Source organism: Pseudonaja textilis, chromosome 1, assembly GCF_049901715.1.
Source record: "Pseudonaja textilis isolate UNSWEBS1 chromosome 1, rPseTex1.2, whole genome shotgun sequence".
In the NCBI taxonomy this organism is placed as follows: domain Eukaryota; kingdom Metazoa; phylum Chordata; class Lepidosauria; order Squamata; family Elapidae; genus Pseudonaja; species Pseudonaja textilis.
In genome coordinates, this window is record NC_141990.1 from 53,193,649 (window position 1) to 53,217,525 (window position 23,877).

The 23,877-nt window shown below is 36.9% G+C and overlaps 1 protein-coding gene across 6 annotated transcripts in view; it reads left to right on the forward strand.

Moving 5' to 3' along the window:
* CAPN14 (calpain 14) overlaps window positions 1–23,877 on the forward strand; it is a 52,390-nt gene that overhangs the window by 15,492 nt on the left and 13,021 nt on the right. For 4 of the 6 annotated variants that reach the window (XM_087934582.1, XM_087934576.1, XM_087934596.1 and 1 more), the window contains exons 3-15: window positions 135–204; window positions 993–1,114; window positions 1,762–1,898; window positions 2,012–2,186; window positions 2,971–3,036; window positions 5,635–5,720; window positions 7,112–7,186; window positions 8,688–8,851; window positions 11,649–11,824; window positions 18,557–18,759; window positions 19,902–19,938; window positions 22,672–22,728; window positions 23,714–23,780. In XM_087934582.1, coding sequence (XP_087790708.1) covers window positions 135–204; window positions 993–1,114; window positions 1,762–1,898; window positions 2,012–2,186; window positions 2,971–3,036; window positions 5,635–5,720; window positions 7,112–7,186; window positions 8,688–8,851; window positions 11,649–11,824; window positions 18,557–18,759; window positions 19,902–19,938; window positions 22,672–22,728; window positions 23,714–23,780 — 1,435 coding nt within the window. Of the gene's footprint in view, window positions 1–134; window positions 205–992; window positions 1,115–1,761; window positions 1,899–2,011; window positions 2,187–2,970; window positions 3,037–5,634; window positions 5,721–7,111; window positions 7,187–8,687; window positions 8,852–11,648; window positions 11,825–18,556; window positions 18,760–19,901; window positions 19,939–22,671; window positions 22,729–23,713; window positions 23,801–23,877 lie in introns of all 6 variants that reach the window. The other 2 variants (XM_087934601.1, XM_087934605.1) reach the window with 2 other exon arrangements.

The following is a 23,877-nucleotide window of genomic DNA, read 5'->3' on the forward strand; positions in this document are numbered from 1 at the left end:
GTTCCAACATGTTTCATATAATAGCAAAACAAAGATGCTTAAAATATTATAAATGTATTTATACAATAAGGCATTGTATGGACATAGGCTTGTGTGGGTTTAAAGTGGATTATATATATGCCTATATATTACAGGAGCTGCACAAGAATCCCATCTTTTATTCTACTAACAAAAAAAGGCTTGCTCTATGTCAAGGACTGATAGGTAAGAAATATTGCAAGAGAAAATATCATTTGTATGAATATTTAGAATATGTCAAGATTGACTTAGTCTACCAGATCCATTTCAAGAGCTATAGCTCTGGAAAAAGCCCATGCTAATCTGGAATCTCTGGCAGAAGATAGGTTGCTCCAAATTGATCTATGTAGGATTATCAGAATTCTGCCTCTACTTATTTAGCATATATGCAGTATAAGCTTAAATGGCTAGATGTTTTTAGATGAAATTTTCAGGAAAGTTAGCCAGTGAAGAAGAATACACTTTCATGGAAGCTTCTGAGTTGAAATAAGGCATATTAAAACCAACAGCTCCAATTTAAGTAAAGGACATTTTGCTACCCATTTGAGATTTCTTCAGCAATAATAATGCACAAAAATCAAAATATGAAATCAACTACACAACCATAAAGATATGCGAATGGAACAAAAATGCCATTTCTAAAGAAAATCTTTGTAACTTAATTATGTGAGCAGCCCAGAGTCACAAATGTGAAATGGACAGATATATACACTGAATAAACAAATAAAACTGCACTGCAAATATAAAAGGTCTGCTTTCTACCCTAAGTTTTAGTTGCAAATTTACTACTGAAGATGAAATGCATTCTACATAATAAGGCACAAACTTACATCTGGTCTCTATTAGTCAGTTCCTGGTTAATTAGAAAAGTAATAGAAACCTGAATATGTATTGCCTTCTATTTAGTGCCTGAAATAAGGGCGAACAAACAGTTTGTAGTTCACCTTCTGTTTTCTTTTATGATTTTGGCACAGAGAACTGCTGGTTTTTGGCTGCGGTGGAAGCTTTAACATTTCATGAAGACATTTTGTTCAATGTGGTACCACAAAACCAGAGCTTTGAGAGGAAGAAATATGCTGGAATATTTCATTTCAAGGTGAGCATAATCCCCAGTGCAGCTATCTGATGAAACATTTTAATGATAAAAATGTTAGATTTCTGTAAATGTAATGAATAATTCAGACAATTCTGTCAATATATATATGAATTAGCCTTCCCCAACATAGTGCCATTGATATGGGCCTTTGCACAAGGGAATAATAAAATAGAGGAAAAATATGTGTCATGATGTCATTGCGTGAATGACATGATTTATGTACCTGTGCTTTATATTAGTCATGCGAAATAGTAGAGGCAGATTACATTATACGTGTGTCATTTGCACAATGATGCATGTGAGATTATTGTGATTAGGATTATTATTGCGAGGAGGAAAATGGCCACATAATCCTGTGAAAAAAATCAAAAAGATTAAGAAGCCTGGATACTTCACTTTTCCAAGCAAGAAACGCCTTTTCATCTGAAGTGCTTTTAATTCTATGAAATGCATTCTTCTTCTTGTCACTTCAGACCCTGGAGATCCAGCTTCTTATTCTTCTGATTATTATCATATTACTGTTGCAAAAAGTTCACTTATACTTTCCTACAGTTATTGTTTGATCATCAATGAGCAGGATTAGATAATGGTCTTCCTCTGTCTTTGAAATAGGAACATGATCATTGTGTGTTCCTTTCCTTTTACAGGTCTGGCATTTTGGAGAATGGGTTGATGTTGTAGTAGATGATCGACTACCAGTAAATGAAGCCGGTCAGCTTGTTTTTCTCTCTTCTGTTTATAAGAACCTATTCTGGGGAGCTCTTTTGGAAAAAGCTTATGCCAAGTATGTGATTTCCCTAGCATTCTGTCGTGGATCTTATTCAGTCTATTTAAAATCTATAGTTATAATAATCTAACATCCATTTAAAAAAATACCTGGCAAAACTCTCTTGGCAGGATATGTGGTTCTTATGAAGATCTACAGATTGGGCAAGTGTCAGAAGCTCTGGTAGATTTCACAGGGGGAGTTAATAGGACAATAAAGTTGACTGATGCACCACCTGATCTCTGGGACATCTTGACAAGAGCAACCTACAGCAGCTCGCTCATGGGGTGCCAGACTCATGCAGGGGTAAGAACTTTCTTTCCTTTCTCTCACATTATTATTAACAATTTTTGTCCCACAGTTCCTTGTATGTCATTTATTGAAGTAAGTGAGACATTTCTCCTATTAGCTGCCCAACAAAGAGCATTATGTGATAAAAGAGATTATTCTAATAAAGGAAATGAAAAACAAAAATTTTGGTGCCTTCTTTTAAGAGTGCAAATGCCCCTTAAAAAACAGTATATATAAAAAGAATAAGGTTAATATGAATCACTGTATAACAACTTTGGTGTTTTTTTTAAAAAAAAACCTAAAACACTTGCATTAATGAAAGACATAAATTATTTGTCATTTAAGAGTATCTCTTGTATTGCCCCATCTATCTGAGAAACATTTTGGAAGGAGTTATATAAATTGTATTGCATTCTATGCAAATACGTAATTTATTTAAATATTTTTAATTTCCTACTAATCAGATTTTGATGATTTCACACATGAAGAGAAAAGATATTGTGGCTATTTGTCCTTTTTCTGCACTGTTCTTTTAAAGCTCAATTTATGCTGCACCTCAGCAATGTTTTTATTTTTCTAAACTGAACATTTTTTTAATCCAGCAGCTGAATCATCCCCATAACTTCACAATAGCTTGCAGAAAGTTTAGAGAGGAGTTTAGCTCAAACTGCTTACAAGAATTCACAATGAACCAACTGCCAGTTTTTTTTCTCTTAAAAGCAGACTGTATTGGTTCCACTAGGCTTGAAGAAAATAGTTCATTGCATGGTTAAATAGATTGATTTTGTTTTTCCTGCAGCCAACAAGGGTGTTAGAGAATGGCTTGGTGTCTGGTCATGCCTATGCTGTGACTGGCATTCGAAAGGTAAGTGCGCACTTGCTTTGATCATTCCGAACATGGTTTCCGTAATGGGTTTATATTATTACCTTCTATCTTAACATGTCAAGGATAACATTTAGAAATAAGCTGTGTGTTTAACATTTTAAAGCAGTGAATGAAGCCAGCAGTTCATCATTTTCAAAATATGGCATACCTTTATTGACTCACACCTGACTATTTGATTTTCTGGCTTTCATTTTGTATTTCTGGTTATCTGTTGTTGTTTAATTTACTATAACCCAGGATTAGACAACCTTTTGGTGACTGAAGGCCAGATTTAATATTTTTTTGTATGCCAAGGGACATTGTAGTTGGGACACTAAGGCAAGTGGGAAGGCCATGTTGAGACAGGTGATGTCAGTACTTTTTGTTCTGATTTTTCTTAAGCTTCAAGGAAGAGTTTAGTGGAGCTTTTTAAAAACAATGTTATTATGCCAGTTTAAGAACTTATACTTTGATGCTTTTGGTGTACATTTTCTACCTCAAAATGAAGAACAATTCTGAAGCTGATGTTCAGCAGCTAAAGACAGAAAAGATTCTTAGGGAGCACAATAGAACAATAGAACAATGTGGAGGCTATCAGGCCTTATAATTTCATTCATTCTTCTTTTCTTTAAATTCCCAAGTTATTCTTGACTAGAAGAAATGGGTATATCTATAAGGCTCAGAAAAGCAAAAATCATTTGCTAAATACACATATTGTGCTACACCATGATGTGGTTTGCTGCATGAATCCAGCTAATTTTGTATTTTTCAGTAAGCCATGATTTTGGTTAAGCTGTGAACCAGATAATTTAAACCACAGTCTCTGCAAATGGACCATAAAAATTTGAGCTAGTGGTTAAGCATGAGGCTAGAAACCATGGAACTGAGTTCAAGCCCTTATGGCCAATCTCTCTCTCTCTCTCTCTCTCTCTCTCTCTCTCTCTCTCTCTCTCTCTTTCTCTCTCCCCAACCCACCTCACAGGATTGTACCTGAGGGGAAAATAGGAAGAAGATATGTTGGATATGTTTGCCACCTTGAGTTATTTGTAAAAACATTAAAGATAAGATATAAACAAAGAAATAAATAAAAATTGGCTCATTAAAATCTTTAGTTGGGCTATTGAAACTTAGCTTCATCAAACTCATCAAACTTTGTGGTGCTACTAATGATGGCAGATAGAAGTTGGTCACTGAAACCTCTACTTGTAATATTGGCCTTATACAATTCAAGATCAGCTACCATGATATCAAGTCCTGATCTACCTCAATGGCCTTTTGGAAACACAAGTATGGGGGCCCTTTAGGAACTGCACCTGTAGTAGGGAAAGGACTAGGGCAGGGCTGTCAAACTCATTTATTTGTACCAATTTCCTGTATTTTTACTCATGTTTATACTTATATCTATTACCTTGTAAGCAATTGACAAATCAAATAAATTAAATAAATAAAAAAAATATGTGCTGGCCATGCCCCTGCCCAGTTTAGCAAAGGGGAAAAAAGTCCCGATACGTCACGTGATGCCATTGTGATGCTGCGAGTTTGACACTCCTGGACTACAGCAAAGCAGAAAACACTAGGCTAAAACCTGCATTTTTCTTAGACCAACCTCAACCAATTTATTCATAAGCTGAATCCCTCAGGTAGACTTAGAATCACTAACTTCAATTTTAACTGATTGAAAATTCACAGTAATGAGGAAGGGGCTGGGGAAGGACAAAAACCTTTGTAGGGCTGTCACATATAGACCAAAGCTATGAATGATATTTTGCAAAACCTGTGAAGGCACAGAGGCAGCTAAGGAGCTGCTTTATCATATTCCCTTTAATGGCATGAATAAAAGGCAGAAGAGCAATAGCTAGTCTCTTGTGTAAATCAAAAGCAGTAACTGATGCATGAGCTCTGCTGACAGTAGCTAAGCTAAGCCAAACAAATTTTGTATTGCTAAAATGAGGACAGTGGGAAATGGAGGGGTTTAGTGTTTTCTTTTACAAATCACATGGCCAAAATACTGAGCTCCTGCACTATATCTAGTTTACACTTTGCATACTGAATGCAAGCCAGCCAACCACTTTTTAACCTAGTGTGGTATGTGAACTCAGCTCATGTGGTTAGTTGCTGATTCAGTATGCTGAATAATGGACACTACAAATACATCTCACTGGTAAAGAAGACTAGAATTAGATTATTTATTTCTGCAGTCTGCAGTTCAGATGTCGAATGTTGATGGGGAACTGCAGATTCCTCATAACTTGGTTCTTTATCTTTGTATTTTAGACAGGGCGACCCTTCTAATATAGATTACCATCTTGGATAATCTAAGAGTCATAGCCTTCTTCCCAGTTCTCCAGCTCATCACCTGCCCATTTGGCTTCGTTTGGCAAATGGCAAACTATTTACTGATGGATCAAATCCTGGCAGAATGTGCTATTGGTCTTATGGAACCTAAATGCCCTTAGAAATATTTATGGATCAAGTTACTCAGTATTTGCTAGACCCATACTGATATCTTGTATCTTACTTAGAAAGTTATAGTTACCCAAAGCAAAGGAAAGTTGAAGAATAATTCTTACTGTAGCAATCTGTTATTGTTTCCCAAAGGTGACATGCAAACATGGACCTGAAAATTTAGTAAGGCTAAGAAATCCCTGGGGAAAAGTTGAATGGAAAGGGGATTGGAGTGACAGGTGAGTCCTTACAGCAAAACAAAGTGACACTTCAGATGGATGCAATCTCAATGCCACCCGCAGGTAGAGATTAATACAGACAAGGTCATCAGTTAGAACGCAATACTGAACTGTTCTGAAAGATCATCTGAACTTGGGTGAACTGTAAACACATTGCACCAAAGACCAGAAAATAAAACATGGTGGTGCAGAAAAAGAAACTTTATAACTTTCCCTGGTTTCACTCAAGACAGATTAAAATCTCAGCACTGCTATTTGTTTATTAGGAACACCAATAGCTCTAATTAATTGGAGACTTTTAAACTTGTCTTGATCAAAAATGAGAATATCAGCATTACACAGTTATGATGGGGGCTGAGAAAATCCATAGGAAGTGAATCTTTTTTTGCTAAAGTTTTGATAAACATTTCCTTGATAGCACTGATTTTAAGTTGTACTATTTATTTGTTGATTTAAAGTTATAAGTTTAGTAAATAAATAAATTTATCTGTAGTTTAACAGAATGTGAATGCACTAATTATATAAAAATAAACCTGTATGTTAACAATAATATATGTAAGGAATCTGTAGAAAGTAAATTTATATAGTAAATCAACTGATTTCTCCTTAAAACATTCTCTAAAGCTCTTTATATGCAAAAATATTCTGAGGATTAACCAGGATAAAAAAGGGAAAAACATTGAATTTAATAAGTGTTCATGCATTTTGCATTTTTAAATTACAGGTAGTCTTTGTTTGACATCCGTACATTCAACAACTGTATGAAGTGCTGAATGACTTATAGTTGTAGCTATGATGGAATGTCCCTGCGGTCATGTGATTGAGATTTAGGTGGCCAGTGATTAGCTCACAATTATGACATCACTGTGTTCCATGGTCACATGATCACTATCTGTGACCTTCACTGCTGGTTTCTAACAAGCAAAGTAAATGGGGACGTTGGCAGGAGATTGCAAATGGCAATCACATTACCACGGGATATTGGATTTGCCTAACAAGAGCAACTGGGGCATGGTTCCGTGATCTCATGCCTTATAATCACATTATTTAATAATAAAGTTGCTGGTCCCAATTACCATCGGTAAGTGGGGACTCCCTGTAACAAATCAACCAAATTTCAGGTATTATCTGAAAATTCAATTTCCTCTGAATTTTGCAATGCAATTTTCCAATTAAACATCAGGTAAATAAACATGACCCATTCATTTAGGGCTGGAGAAATGTGAATAGGTAAATTTCGGGTGTCCAGAGAAAGCTGTAATTCAGCAGAAGATTGTTCTGAACTGAATCTGTTGCCTGAGAGTTCAGACCTTCACTGAATCTGTAATTCTTAGTGCATCAAAGCTGAGTGAGTTCTGTTTTACAATCATCTTTTTTTCTTTTTACTTTAGCTCTGGAAAATGGGAGCTGCTCAGCCCCAAAGAGAAGATTTTGCTACGAAGGAATTCCGATGATGGAGAATTCTGGTATTTTCATGAAATAATAAAATAGAATAGAAGTGGTGGGGCTGAAGCAGGGAAAGATAAAAAAGGGAATGGGTATCAGACTATAGGAATGTTGCTCCACCTCTCATGGGGTGAATATCACACACTTTCTTCAATGATGTGCTTCACTTAAATCACTTTCCAGCTGAACCATCAAATCTTTGCACAGGTTTACTCAGTCCAGGATACCCCTTCATTCTAGCAATCAGAAATAGTAAAATAAATTATGTGCCAGAAGAATATATCAAATTTTTAATATTCAATATATAGCTATAGAGCTAGTGTATCATTATCATATTAAAATATCAATGAGGTAACAAATAAAAAATAATCAGATATTTGGTGAATATGTATCAAATTTTGAGTAGTCAGAAAGAATATGAATATTTGACTCCAATGTAAATAGAGAAGGATTGTTAGAAGCACACCCCAAAAGCTAATAAGAGACTCCTGCCTAAAGAATATTTAGTTCAGTAAAGAATACTTAATGACCAGTAACAAAATAGGGATTTTGATAATGTCAGGGAGTAGATGTGTTTAGTTTGCAAAAGAAAGCATTAAGATAGCAATAGAACTTAGACTTATATACCGCTTCACAGTGCTTTATTGCAACTATCTTGAAACACCCAACGAGTATTATGCAAAAGATGAAGCTAACTCATTTTCAATTGCTCCAGAATGCAGTCTTACAATTAATGGTCGGAAACCTCTGAGAAACAGATTCCTCATTAAATATTAGAAGCACTTCCTAACTGTAAGAGTTGGTGTAGTCTCAGAAAGTAGTGGACTAAGTCGTGAATCAGTCATAGTTATTGCTGCATTTCCTATATGGAGTTTGGATGAAATGGGATGAGATTTGAATCTAAAATATATTATAAAATCAGGCACTTTTTATTCCAACCTACACCAATGAAATTCTTGCAAGTAGTTTATGTTTGGTTTAAAAAGGGCCATTTAGGAGAACCCAAAGCTTGTCACGTTTCCACATACATTTTACTTGTCATCACATACATAATCACGAGCATACATTTCACACAAGCATTTATATGCACAATGATTTCACACATATGCTCAAATGTACACACACATACTCCATAACTACAGAGCCAGAAGTTATTTATTCCACGTTTTCATATTATAACATTTTACCACTAGGTGGCAATAACAACACAGATTTTAATGTTATGCTTTTTGACAAATAACATTTGCCCAGGTAATTTTTTCTTTGCTCTTGCCTTTTCACTTTTGCACTCATATTCATGTTTTAGCACTAATGATATGTCAGGCATTTTACACAAAGCTGCATTTTCTTTTACCTTCTTCTTTGCCTATCCTCTTTATCAGTGCTAATTAGACAAAGCGATCGGTGATTTTTTTTTAACAAAGTAGATTGTTGGCCGCGCCACATAATCAAAGCCCTGTTCCTGGTTTATCTATTTGGTCATAAAACAAGGTGGTTTTTTTTGTTTTTGTTTAATCACAGGATGTCACTGGAAGACTTGAAAATTCATTTTGTGGATCTGATGATCTGTAAATTGACTCCTGATCTCATGAGTCAGGAAGATGGGAAGAAGTGGATGTGCTCCATGCAGTTTGGCAAATGGATCAAAGGAAGCACAGCAGGTGGCAGATTGAAGAACTTCAGAGGTGAGACTTCCCGGGGAGATGAGGTTTGAAAAATAATGCCTTGGTTTAAGGAGATATGCATCTGTTCTCTTATAATAATGTCTATAGAGCAACTTATAGAACATATAAATATTGAATGATATGAAATCAAAATGCTCAGTTAACTCTAGCTGAAGAATTCTTCTTAAACTATTTCTGTTAAATAATGATGTGCTTCAGCACGCACATCAGCTTATATATGAAATTGCAAAAAAAGAGTGACACCCCCCCCCCTTTGCAGAGTTGGTGAGCAGTTTTCCTACAAGCAGGAACTGATAAGAATATAAATTGCCTTCAGGTTTCAGCAGATGTATTGCAGGTGGTCCATGCTTAACAATGGTAATAGGGACTAGAATGCCCATTGCTAAGCAATGCAGTCATAAAGTATGATGTTATGTGACTGCATTTGCTTAGCAACAAGAATCCTGTTGTGACTCTTAAAGGAGAATCGCAGGACCTCACTAAGCAAGTAGCCACAACTTTTGACTTCCTGCCCCTTCCTTATTTACTTTGCTTGTGGGAAGCAGGCAGAGAAGTTCACATGTGGTGAACACATGACCTCAGGGAGCAATGCAACAACTGCAACTTTGAGGTTGGGGTGTAGGTCCTCCTCATTCAGTGCCTACAACTGTAAATTCAAAGGAGTGGCTGTTAAATGAAGAATATCCATAATTTGTTTAGAGGCTCTTAAAGGGGAAGGTGGCTTGAAAATTCCACAGGTTCTCTTTTACTGCAGTTGCTCAGCCATCTCAAGGTAGCCCCAAATCACTCTGCTCTGTTTTGGATTCTGCAGATTGTTCCAACTATACATACTTACCCTCCACGGTAACCCAGACAAAAGAACTGGGTGAAACTGACAAAGAGTTTTCCTTATTTCCTCTTCTTCATAAACAAGGGAAAAAACACAAAGTGCCAGGATATGTATTGGCTTTTTGGCATGGGATGGCAAAGAAGGTACTTTATATACATTTGTTCCAAAACCAGTGTCTCCAAACCCAATTCAGCTTTATCTTGATGATGTTGTTATCATTCAGTTTGATGCCATTTGACTCCAACGACTTTGGACAAACTACAAAAACCAGACAATATAAAAAAATATAATAAGAAGAAATAAATAATCTAGCAGAGGGGGCTCTAGCCATCAAACCCCACAGTCTGGGAGAACAACCACAGCCATCTGACCCTTATTGCAGAGAGCCACAGAGAAGGAGCACTTCTTGGGTACTGATAGATGACATGGTTTAATTGAAGGAACCCCAAATGCGCCAAACTTAAATCTTAAATTATCTGGGCAGATGCTACCTCAAATAACCAAGGTGTATGATGTATAGGGCTTTATACTTCATAACCACTACCTTAAATCACACTCAATGCAGCTTTGCAGAGAAAACATATTTGCAGAGAACATATGCATACCATCGCTGCCATGCCATTGCATTCTGGGACAAGTTGAAATTTCTGAGTGGTATTAAGGGGAAGTTTCCTGTAGAGCACAATGTAATATTCAAGCTGTAAAGTGTTTAGGGCATGAATGTTCCTCTGAATACCTTCCCCATCTGAGGAAAGGATACAACTTCCACAACACAGCTGCCACATGTCCATAAAGCAGGAGCTGTGGTTCCAGATTGGGCACTACTTTTGAATGGGGACGTGCAATCTTTTCCAAGGCTAAAAATTCAATATCTCCCTAAACTCAGTGGTCCCAATAACTATATTTACCCAGTCTTGGTAGAACTTAATCAAAGACTTTCACCAACTCTAGATCCACTCAGCCTTGAGGCACTTGGTCAGGACAATCTTACTTGGCTGGACTGGGGATGAAAGATCTAATTGGGTATCATCAGCTTATGGATGATACCAAACCCCAGATTGGTGAATATGCTCATCCAGTAGTTTCACATACAGTATATGTTGAATAAGAGTCAGATAAAATTAACCTTGTAGCACCCCACAAAGGAGGAGTTGAGAACAGGGAGTATCTCTTCCATCTAACACTTACTAAAACCAGCCCTGAAGGAACAAAGAAAAGCACCATAAAATGTCCCCTCCCTCATTCCCAATCCTTGGAGCCAGTCCAGAAAATCAAAAGTGTTATATATTAAAAAAAAAAAGATTTATAAGAAAGGTAGCAATTATTTAATTCCTTTTGTTTTATATCAGGTATGTGTTTGACATATTGCTGTAGGACCTTTAGTATATGGCGGAGGGCTTTGACTGGGTAATAGTTTTTGCACTTTCCTATTAGTAAGCTAAAGATTTCATAGTATTCACTGTTTGTTGTGTGTTCCAATGTTTGTAGAGGTGAAGATGATCAAAGATACAGCTTCAAAAAGGATTTAGAACAATTGGAAAGTATGACCACAGTCTTCCTCAAAGTGTTTTAATCCTTCCAAAGTATTTTGGCTTCATTTATTCATGATTTGGCCATGTTTGTTAAGGCAAATGGGAGTTGCAGTCCAGAATTATTTTGGGAGAACCAGATGGATAACATTCTTTATTATGGAACTATATAACTGCTAAGGAAGACGTTTAGTTCTTTTAATGTATACAGTCTTACTTTGGAAAATGTTTTTTCTTGCTTGCTTATTTCAAATCAGACCATCTAGATCAATAAAACAGTTTATAGTCTATGTGACATTTTTCTTAATATTAGCTCTGTTCCATTGTTGTGGATTTTTTTCTTGTTGTGGTTAGCAGTCTCTCCATGTAAACTTCACAACCAGGCACAGAATGACGTTCTGGGGACTGAGGCCTGTATTTTTGCCCTTTCCACCCTCAGGCTCTTTTTGGATGAATCCCCAATACTTGTTGAAAGTTTTGCAAGGCAATGGAAGCAAAAGATCTTTATACTCCTGTAGCGTATTGGTGTCTTTGATCCAAAAACATAGTGGCAAACATCGGAATCGGGTCCCTCATCTGCACATAGGCTTATCACTCTATAAGGTAAAGAGAATTGTGCTTAAATGGGGGTTTGAATTGCTCAAGATGAAGAGAAGGAAATTCTTTGGCTTTGCTAAGCAAATACTATAAATATCAGCTTCTTTTCCAGTATGGTGTCAGGACAATGATGTTAACCAACAGAGATGTCCTGGTTCCATCAAAAAGAGCTGAATATTTAGTCATTTTTTTCTTTGTTTGAACCTTTTATTCTTTTTTTCTAGTTTATATTTAACTTTTCTTGTTGTAGTTAGAATTTGTTAGCTTTATGAAGACTGTTATTAAATTAAGTTAAAGAGTTTATAAACTACAGGCAGAAAAAAGAAGAAGGGTCGGAATTACAAGAATATCATGTAAAGAAAATATAAATAAGATCCTACACCCAAGTTTTGCATAGCAATCAAAACCTTTCCTGATTTGATAATTCCCTAGTAAACACCAATATTTTCTACTATATTTAGCATAATTTCTTGTACATTTTAAAAAAGATGGAAAGGGTTTTAAAGACAATGTAGGCCTAAACAACCCTCCCTGCAAAAGATTAATCAACAATGGTAGAAGGTTTGTTTAGTGCTTTCTTGTTCTGATTAAGTGTATCACTTAACAATTCTCACTTTTAAAAGTCTTGGTGTTTACTTGTTGACACATGTCCTTTCTCTTCCTTCTAGGTGGACCAGGAGGTATGTAGGACTTTTCCATTTTTTGAGCATGTGTGTGTGTGTGTGTGTGTGTGTATGTGTGTGTGTGTGTGTTTGGGGCACAGTTTGGTACCATAGTTTTTATACATTACTTTCTCTTGCTTTTTTTACCGAATTAAGGTTAAGCAGAAAATGTGCAACTAACCTCAATCAGTGCAGCAACACTGACTTTCTGCTGTATTAATTTCTGCTGTGAATATGATTTTCATTTATTTAGAGTTGCAATGTTGGAGACATGATGTTGAAGGTAGACAGTCTTAAGTGCAATAGCCTTAAATTAGTAATGAAGAGCATGTCTTAGTGATTGCAATGATTTTAACTATCATACATTATAAAATACATGGGTCTTTATGTGAAAAAGTTGGAATATGTTGCTTTCAAGGGGTGAAATATTCAGACTAAAATCTTAATAATTTTTGTTAGAAATTATTATTGAAATTGTTCACAATCTTTATTTTTTTTGCTTTTCCAGATCTGAACACTGTCCAATATGAGTGTTTAGATATGGCATTCAAGTATATAGTATTCAGTATTCCTTGTTCTTCTAAGGAAATTAGAAAAAAAAAGACTGTTAATGCCAAAGTGATTGAATACATTTCAAGATAATGCACTTTTATAGCTTAATTAAGGATTAATGGCAATGTCCCTGGGATATGCCCAGAAGCAGGAGACAAGGTTGAGTGAGAAATGGTTTTATTATATTTTTCCCCCTTTTTCTCTCTTTCTTTTCTGGCTCTAATAATTATAGATTCTGGGGAGTTGTTCAACTATCTTTTTGGCTGATTTGTGGAAATTACTTGTAGATGCCACTAAATCGATATAAACATTTTTTCTCCACTGCATATAGCTAGTCTTAAATAATAGTTCTGAGCTACTTCATCTCAAATATGTTGAGTTTTTTAAATTTAATAAATGCATTTTGGGATGAGAAAGAGCTGCATTTCAGGAGATTAGATGCCATTGTTCAGTAGAACAGCTTTTCCAAATATGAACTTTCTCTAACATTTGACTTCTATCCCTCGGGATTCTTAGTGAAGTCCCTGTAATTTGGTGACTTCTGGGACAGCAGAAATCTAATACACTAATTGTCTTTTATGTTTTCCTTTTTTATTCAGGAATTGCAATGTTTCTTTATTCTCCCCCCCACACACACACACCCTTTTTAGCTCCACTTTTCCCTAGTATCATTTTCAGGTACTATCAAAACCTGATCTGACTACATTCAGATTATCGCCAAATTTATAATGCCTTATTTTCCCCCCAAACTCGTTTGTTTTACAAATTAATGCATTAATGTAAATGTGTACACATTTTCATTTACAGTTCAGGTCCATTTTCATGTGGCTACATGTGCTTTGAAAATGGTTTGGAAAAATATCGTCGTCTCACAAGAATATGTGAGAGTGTGAGCACAGCATCTCTGTTTAGCAGCCGAAGCCTTATAGGGACCTTGGAGCGGAGGGAGCTGGCTCAAGGCCAGTGGAGACCCAATGGGGAAGGAAGGGAGGGAAATAGCTAGGAGGGGGCACTACAGCATCCCTGCAGTTGGTCATATGGGCAAATGACTGCAGTGGCACTACAGTGGCTCTAATTTAAAAATCGGATCATAAGTAGCCTTTGGTGTATGTGTGTCTGTCATAACATTGAAGTCACTGGTCATAAATTGAGGACTACTTGTATTCATTCCATGAATGAATAGCATGCTCTGAACAGTTTTGCTTTAAATCAATACACTGGACAAGAATTTTTTCAAAAGTTTTGCTTTCTGCAAAACTTGGTTGGTAATTATGATAGACCCCTTCAAACTGAATATAAATGTAATTTCAGAATGACTGAACCACACAGGAATTTTGAGAAATATGAAATTGACTTTTAATGACTATAATGTATTCAATATGTTTCTGACGTACTGCATGAGGTCAAGAGGGCTAAAAGTGTTTTGCTGCTGATTTTTGTTTACACTCAGTGTCTGATGCATCTTGCTGAGATATGCAACAACAGTTATCCAGCACTGACTTCCAGTTGCCCTGATATTGTTTTTCCTTTCTGGCAATATGCTGCTGAAAACTCTCGCTATGTCTGTCACTAGGTTTTCAGGAAAGAAGTTCAAGTATGAATGCAGGAAATGAATTTTTGGTGACATATTGCCATTGAATCATTGAATCAACATATTTCAGATGGGCTAGCTTAAAGAATGCACCCCAAATATGGAACCTATGGGACTGAAATTTGGCAGCGTTGTTTCAGTACCACCATGCTGTAGCAACTCTGCATTGTCTTGGTCAGCTGTGGCCATATAATAATTCCCAAGACTCTCTGCCAGCTTCCTGGCAGGAAGGAATATCAGTGAGGAAGTCAGCAGGAAGTCAAATATCACTCCCTCTCCCACTGCTATTGCCTGACTGAGGTGACTGACTGTTTGTCTATTTTGGCAAGGAAATATCTCTGAAATGGTGACCCAATGGGTTATGAATCAACTAGTAGGTAACTAAAAATCCTGGGTGTATTATATTTCTACCTGGCAATGAAAAAACTATAATTAATGTCATATGGACTCCTCTAATGAGATGTTCTTTTGGAATAAGAATTAAGATTGATGTCAGCCTAACAAGATAAATCAGACTAAAAACTGTTACCATAGGGCTACTTTTTTTGGTAAGAGCTAAAGTAATAACAACATCTTGCAACTCTGAATGTACTCCCCTCTCCATCACTTTATCTTGGTTTGTTTGTATGGAGGGTCTATTTGAGATGTTTACTCAAACTAATTTTTTGGTCCAGGCTCACGCTCCTCTTATCTGATTGTTGTTTTGGTTGTGGCTCTTTCTACTATCCTTCAAAGTCATTATTTATTCCCTCTACATTTTTTGCCTTTTATTTATTTATTTGATTTATATATATTTATAGAATCATACATACATGATTTCATATCATGTATATGAGGCGATGTAGGAGTGACTATCAAAGTAAGGGAATCAGTAATCATGAAATATGATGAAAATCAGCACTTATTAGGACAGCAATGAAGGGCATGGAAAAGAGACAGTGACAAGTCGCTAGCTATAAAGAACCAAATTGTCCAGACAATAGTTTTCCCTGTGGTACACTGTGGAATTAAGGAAAATTGGATTTTGAAGATGCAAATGGAAGGAGCAATGACACTTTTGAAGTTTTGTGATAGAGGAGACTCTCAGGAATACTACAAGTAACAATAAAAATGAAGAAATGGATCATAGAGCAAGGCAATCAGAGTCCTTACTCAGGGCATTAATGACAAGGCTCAAACTATCATATTTGGCATAGATTGTGCCCAGTTTTTCGGCTTCTTGAAGGCCATAACAATAGGGAAATGGAAAGATAGAAAACAACTTGCAGCAAGTTGGATAGTCTTCTAAAATTAAATCCAGTTTACTGCATACAGTATCCCTTAAACGAGCTTGCATTTAATGAACGACAAAACTCAAATCCCAAAGAGATTGTGCAACTTGTCAAAAGCACTCAAGTTTTATTAAGGTTTCAGAGTAGTACATAAATTCAAATTCTGACAACCCTCCAAATGTTCTGAAATTTTACTTCAGATTTAATGAGAATATTCTGTTCCTGAGTGAACCCACCAGGCTCTTGTGCTTTAAAAGCTAAACACCTCTGTGTTGCTTTGCTGTGAAGCCTGTCAGGCTGTCATTGCTTCCCATAGGGAGCTCTTAAGGTTATAGGGGATGGCTAGCTATATTATCCGGCTAGAGCAGGGAAACCAAATCTATTTGTCTTTCATATGGTGCTTTGGACCAATTGGGAGACAGCACTTTGCCATTTAAGCTCATTGAAGCTTGGAACTGGAGACTGCTAAGAGGTAATTTCAGACATGTATTGAATATCAAGATTAATATAGTGAAGTACAAAACCAAGAGCAGTTTTAAAATTGGAAATACAATGAATCACAGCATTGACCAAGGCATAAATGCTTTGCATTTAATATATGATGCATTCTAAGGGGCAACCCCACCCTCTTAGCAGATGATAAATGGCTCCATTAGCAAGAGAGAAATACAAGGAGAGTGAGAGAGGGGGCGAAAGTTGCTCTGCAAATGCTCTTGTGGTAACAAAGTCCATTGGAGAGTAAAATGTCAGAGTCATTGTGAGGTATGCCTGGCTCCTGGAGGCTCCATTTTTCTTCGCAGTGTAATTATTGATAGTCTTCATGTATGAGTATTAGATTTAGTTGTTGGTGATAGAAATGCCCAATAAAAGGGCAAGTTTTTCTTCATGGTCATATGAAGTGCTCAAAGTATATATCTACAGTTATAATTCTAAGCATGCTTACACAGACAGTAAGTCTGGTTAAGCTTTCAGGAGTTTTTACGGAACAAACAAGAACAGGAACATTGTGAAGAATATAGACTTGGTATTCTTGGGTTTCACATAAAAATGGAACTAAATTCTAAATAGAATTTGAAAACAATTGGATTGCCCTATTATTGCATGTTTTCAGTTCTTCTGTTCACTTGTGTCTGATTCTCAGAGAGTGACTGGACAAGTCCTTGAAGGTTTGGTTGGCATGTTTTTTTTTTCAAAACCAGGTTTGCCTTCTTCCTAGGGCTGAGAGACAGTAACTGGCTCAAGGCCAACCTGCTGGCTATGTGCCCAAGGTGGGGCTAGAACTCACAGTCTCTGTTTCTAGTTTTATGCCTTAAGCTCTACACCAACTGTTATCTTGCATGCTCCTGACTATAATAGTCATAGTAGTGAATCATTGACAGGTTTCTTTCTGATGCTCCAATTGCAGTCAGGGATGATGCATGATGTGTGATCAAGCAGAATATGTAAATTAGACATGATACAAAATGCAGCAGCTTCAGCATATATCCTGATATAGTTATGTGTACTTACTCTGTGAATAACTTATTCATACTTTGTGAACTGCATTGGCTGCCATTAGACTTCTAGATGCAATTCAGTATGCCAGGAGTCTCCTTTAAAGACCTACAAAGCTCCAGACCTGATCTGATGGATCGCCTACTCTTGTATTTATCTGCTTGTCCAGCCAGTTCACATAGATTCAACCTTCTCCCAGTCCTGCCCCTACAAGGTCTTGGAGGGTCTTTTGGAAACTGTTCTGAGCTGATTATTCAGAAGACTTAAAATTGTACTCAAAGAAAGCATAGGGCAAGAGGGAAGCAGAGATGATATTCAGCCAGTTTTGACAGGTTCTGGAAAACCGGAGGTGGAAATTTTGAGTGGTTCAGAGAACCGGCAAATGCCACCTCTGATTGGCCCCGCCCCCATCTATTCTCTGCCTCCTGATCGGCTGGGTCTTCTTTTGTTGCCCTGCACAGGAGAACGGAGCTGGAAAACAGGTTAGTGAGGTGTTACCAAACCATGCCCACAGAATGGTAGTAATTTTTTTTGAATCCCACCACTGGAGGGAAGAGAGAGAAACTGAGGAAAAAAATAACATGGGGAGATGAGCAAAAAGGCTCAGATATTTGTTGGTTTCAGCCGTAAAGGTTTAATTTCTATTAAACATGCCATATGCAGTTTAGAATATTATTGGTGTGGAGACTGGATTGACAAATATTCTAGTCATAGGCAGGTGTGGGATTCAATTTTTTTTACTACTGGTTCTGTGGGTGTGGCTTGGTGAGAGGTGGCATTTGTCGTTTCTCCAAACTACTCGAAATTTCCACTACTGGTTCTCCAGAATTGGTTAGAACTTGCTGAATACCACCTCTGGTCATAGGGAGTAAAAAATGTCAGAAGAAGGAGGAAACCTTGACCATTCCCAGTGAAAATCTGCCACCCCAGTGCTTAATGTTTTTAAACATTCCAATACTGTTTTTAGTGTTGTATTTTATCTAGAAATATCTAGAAATGATCTCCAGCATCTGTTTTTAATACAGGTACGGATGGCATGAATATTTGTTCCCAGAGCCTAAGCCAACATTGTGAGCAGTATAAAAATGTAAACATTCATCTCCCTTCTATTACTTAAAAAAAAAAAACCTCAGTCATCATGAGAAATGCCCTTGATTTATTTTCTTGTTTTATTTTTTAGTCCTGCAATAATAATAAAAAGCTGCCTCCTTCTTTCTTCATCTGGAATGCACCTTTGGGTCAGTCGCTCTTTGTGAATGATCGGGAAGTGACTCAGGATTTCCGCCTCCCTCCTGGGACTTATGTGGTGGTTCCTTCTACCTTGGAACCTCATCAAGAGTCAGAGTTCATCTTGCGAATCTTCTCCAGAAAGCATAGCTTGTGGTAAGAATTTCTTTCTTAGTTTGCAAAGATCATCCTAACACCCAGACTTCTTGTTTTTAATTCCTCCTGTGTGTTTCCAGCAAAACCTCTGTGCCTCCCTCTTCAGTTCTGCTTCCTTTCATCTCCTTTTTCACCACATTCATAGTTTTGTTTCTTCAAACACCCTAGCATGCTGTGAAGTGCCAGACACGCTAAGGTTGGTAATTAGGTAACTAGTAGATCTTTGGGTGCAGATTTCAGGCCTGTATGAAATATTCTGTATTTTATAGAAGCCAGAGATTTGCCATCTGGATGTGGATACCAAAAAAGTAAAAGAATTCTGAGATGAGAAATTGGTTTAAAATAACAATGGAACTCACAATCCTTCGAGACACAATTGATTGTGGTTAACCAAAGTGTTCTTATCTTTACTAGGAGGGGGGTGTCAGAAAGATTTGCTGATCTACTACAATCAGGCTTACTGCTGATGCCTCTCTTTATTTTCCTCCTGTATTGCACCCCCCAACTCTTACTTATGTCATTGCTACAATTGTCCAAGAAAAGGCAGTAGACAATCTAATTTCCTTGTATGCTCTTGTGTCCAGTACTGTCTACATCAAGATTGCTGAAGAAGCAGTGACTCTTCTTAAGAATCTTGGTGAAGACCTTCTCTTGGTGAAGTAGAGGGCCAAAACTAAAATCTCTTTCTACTAAAATGTTTGTTATATAGGTTTTCTGCATGGAAAGAGAAAAAGGAAATAAATGGTATTTGTCAATGTGCAAGTGTTGTCTACATGTACTTTATAAAAGGACTTCTTGTAGTGAATTCTACTATAAAAAGTACAGGATATATGAAAGTTTCTCTCTGATAGTAATTTCTTGGGAGATCTTCCATTTCTACTCAGAAACGGATTGGTGCTCTTAGTTGTATTGTCTTCAAGTAAGGTCAAATCACAGAGAAGCCAAAAATTAGAATATCATGTCTTCCAGATTTGTGGGTTTTATTAAACAGTTTTTTAAAATACTATTTTTTATTAAAATTTAAAAATCTAAGATATACTTCGAAGCAAGATAAAATAACAGATCTCAGTCTAGATAAATCATGATACTCACTTCATCATTCTAACATTCATGGTGGTTTTCTTTCTTTCTTTTTTTTAAAGTGAATTGGGTGGAGACTCGAGCTGTGTCCTTTCAAAGGTGAGATTTGATTAGAAATCATGCTGTATAGCTACTGCTTTGTTTCTGTCTCTTGTTTTTTTCTGCTTAACTGCTCTCAGAGGCATAACCTGAATGGGGATGAGGCCATCAGTGAACTAAATTTACAAATGGATTCTGATTGTCAGTTGTGACACCTGAATGTCAGAATAAAAATTAGGGAAAAAGTAGGAGTGATTGAGTTGTCCTTGCGGTGTGCTTTTAAAGGGTAGCAGAAAGCAAAGGAAATATAACTCATAGTACTTCATAATGTGGAAATGGCAACAGAAGATCTCTCCTTCATCACTCATGTGCAGTGAATATTTATTTTGACTTAAACCATAATAGCTGATCAAGAAAGAAAATCTTGAGAACTCACTAGCTAAATGCCACAGGGACCCAAAACACACGTACTGCATCCTACTAAGCTGTGGCTAAAGTAAAATAGATAAATAGATTGCTGTTGAGAATAGCATCTTTTAATCTCAGTTTTAAAAGAACAGTGGAGAGTTGCTAGCATGCTTTCTGTCCAAATCTGAAGAGGCAGTGTGGCTGTTTAAACCTCCTAGAGGTGTTGACCTTGAGGTTTAAGCAATGTCTCTACCCCTATTCATTTGTTTCAGCATTAAAATCTCCATATACATTGTTGGGATCCAAGGGTCATATGCTTTTATACCAAGGGTGAAGCTAAGAGCCTCAACTAAAAAATAAAATCATCTGCATTTGTTGCCAAAGTTCAGGAAAGGGGATTTTCAAGAGGCTGAAGATATTGTATAGATCAGTGAGGCAATTGCTATCCGTGAATTGCAGAATATAGCAAATAAAGTCATTTCAGGGCTTGCTAATATTTTTGATGACCTCTGTGCATCACACAGTTTAGCAGTTTAGTTGGGAGGCACAAATGTGTTGAAAACTTAGATGTATTGGTAGGATTCAGCCAGTTCGCACCACTTCAGGAGAACTGGTTGTTAACTTCCTGAGCAGTTTGGTGAACTGGTTGTTGGAAGAAATCAAGAGAGAACTGGTTGCTAAATTATTTGAATCCCACCACTGCTTAGAATAGATGGATATCTTATCTTTATGGAGAATCAATAATGTATCTAGGGCAGGATATTTTTTGATTCTTCCAGATTCTGAGGCTTTACATTGTATACATACATAATTAGAACTGGGGAGTCAGTGTCATATAGTGATTAAGATTTTGGATTAGGATCATGAAGACTCAAGTCCATCTTTAGCCATGGAAACTGACTGGTCAACTAGCCCAGATTCACACATTGTAGTTGTAGGGGAAAATGGAAGAGGGAGTACTATATATACTGCCTTGAACTCCTGAGGAAAGATTGGCTAAACATCTAATAAATAAATATGGTGAGATACATGTTGCTGACAATAACTTGCAGGGAAAGTCTATTCTTGAATGAAGGTGAATATGTAGGTCCCAAGATAATATTACTGGATTCAATCTGGGTCAGTCACTGGGACCAGAGGTTCAGTCTTCTGAGCTTGTTGGATCTCATCCTCGGGGAACTTCTCTCTCTCTCTCTCTCTCTCCACAGAGTGTGTACTTTGAGCTATTCTGCGTGTGGTATTTATATGGTGCCTGGTTGTACGTGGCTTTTTAGTTGTTGATTGGGGTGTTGATAGCCAGCTATTCAGTCACTGACTGTTTGTCAGCCTTCAAGATTTTCTCAGATTCAGAATTCTTTTGTTGCTACCACTTGATTTCCAGTAAAAGATATCTTTTCTCTAACTAATGGAGTCTAAGTATTTCTTTCTTGGATTTTGATTGGAGCACCAGCTGACACTGTTGTTCCCTTGTGCTGCCAAGCCTTGCCTCCTAAGTATTTGATAAGCTGGTGATAAATCAGCACTCCTGTTGACTGTTGAGGAGCCTGTTTCCCAAGCTTCATAACTTTATAACTGCAAAATTGAATGTATGTCCTTGTTCATTGCAACGTGAGGCTACCAATGAGTTCTGGTCTCCTCATCTGACCACTCTCTTGTCTTCTTGTAATCTGGTGGTTAGCTTCCTCCCCACCTGTCCTACACAGTCACAGGGGCAATCCATGCAGGGGACTCAGATTACACTGGAAGTATCTTCTACCTCCAAGCATTACAATGCATAATTTGTCCTCATATGGTAGCCCCTGGGCAGAATGTGATGCCCACTTGTAGATCTTGAAAGGTGTGTTCTACTGCTTCCAAATTATTTTTGATGTATGGCACGGTGTGCCATGTTGTTGGACTTTTACCTTGTTTTTTCCTTTCTCTCTCCACCATGTTGCACAGTCATCTTGTAACAAATGCTTGTACCCATTCTGCCTGAATTGTTCACATAGATATCTGCTCTCCAATTGTTTAACTTGTTAGGTACTACAATGGGTTCTATTTTGAGTAGAGAATTTTGGAAGTTGAAGTCCACACACCTTAAAATTGCTAAATTGAGAAACACTGAGGTACAGACTAATTTGGATATTCTTGACATGATGATTGTTCACCCAACAATATTTTCGCATGCAATATCAATGTCATAGGCACATGTCTTGTCTTTGCTGGATAGGAGCAACTTTTCTGCACTTGGATTTCTTAGAAGTACATCTCCACAATGCTTCTGGCTCAGCTTATTAAATACAATGCATATTTTATATTCTACAAATCTCATATTGGTCTATCTTGAAAAATTGTATAGATTTCCCCCTTCCATCTTTTTAATTTTTGTTTTATTCTTTATAGGAAATAGTTGATAAACATGAAGACTGTGAAGAATTCTTCTCTAAGTACTTTGATCAAGTGAGTATCTCTTTCTGGTACATCTGAGGACTTTTTCTGAACATGTCTGACCAAAAACAGTTTCTTAGAAAAATTATGGTTTTCTACTTGGCATTTGTCTGTTGGTGTGTAACTCTAATTGGGTTCACATAGCAAACTAAACCATAAAATGGTTTGTGTGAGTTTTCTCTGCTATGTGAACTCAGCCCTTAAATTTTAAAAACCATGGATTTGTGCTTCACGTGTTGCCTGAAACCAGGCAATTTCAGTGAGTTTAAGCATGATTAGTAAACCATGGCTTAGCCTGAAGTGTAAACCACCTCCTTGCTGATAATCAAATTCTTGAAAAGTCAATCATCAATGTCCAATAAGAAAAAAAACATTCTTCCCCAGTGTCAAATATCAGTATCTCTTGATTGCATGATGTAATCCTTGGACCCAGAATGTCATAAATGGATCACTCCATCTGGCAGCACACATTGGGATGTTGAAGATGTCAGATCCAAACTCCACGTTGGGTATTGTGTGGTGGATCTAAAATCTATAAAGGGATAGCTAGTTCTTGCTGAATGTACAGCAACAGATAGATCAATGGTCTTGTTTGGTATAAATGGACTAAAAATCTATACCACCAATAGAGGATAGTAACAGTACAGAAAATCTGAAGGTTTGGCTTTCATCAGGATCCACTGGGATTTCTGCAGACCAGACATAGTATGTCTAATATAAGTCAGGTTGTATGTGCTTAAACAGAGTAATATTTTTAATATATTATTGTCTAATAGATGGAGGAAAGACAGGACAAAATTAAATTTAATTAAATTGAGAATCATAAATCTTTATCTTTTATTGCGTTGACCTAATTCAAAATGGATTTTTTGAAAACTCCGGTTTTTTAAAAAAAGATTAACAGGAATGCTGCCTATCTTCCCTTCCCCATTAGTAATTTTAGATGTAAAGATGTTAATCACTGGATTTTCTATAATTTTTGCCTCCCCTGTTTTAGTATCCTGAAATAAACGCAATGCAGCTGCAAAGGATCCTAAACAGTATGGCATGGACAAGTATGTCTGGTATGGGATTCTAAAACTCAGTATGTATTTTATGCACATTTTCACACATACCTACATGAAATCTATGAGTGATGCAAGCCGTGCACTTTTCCATTCA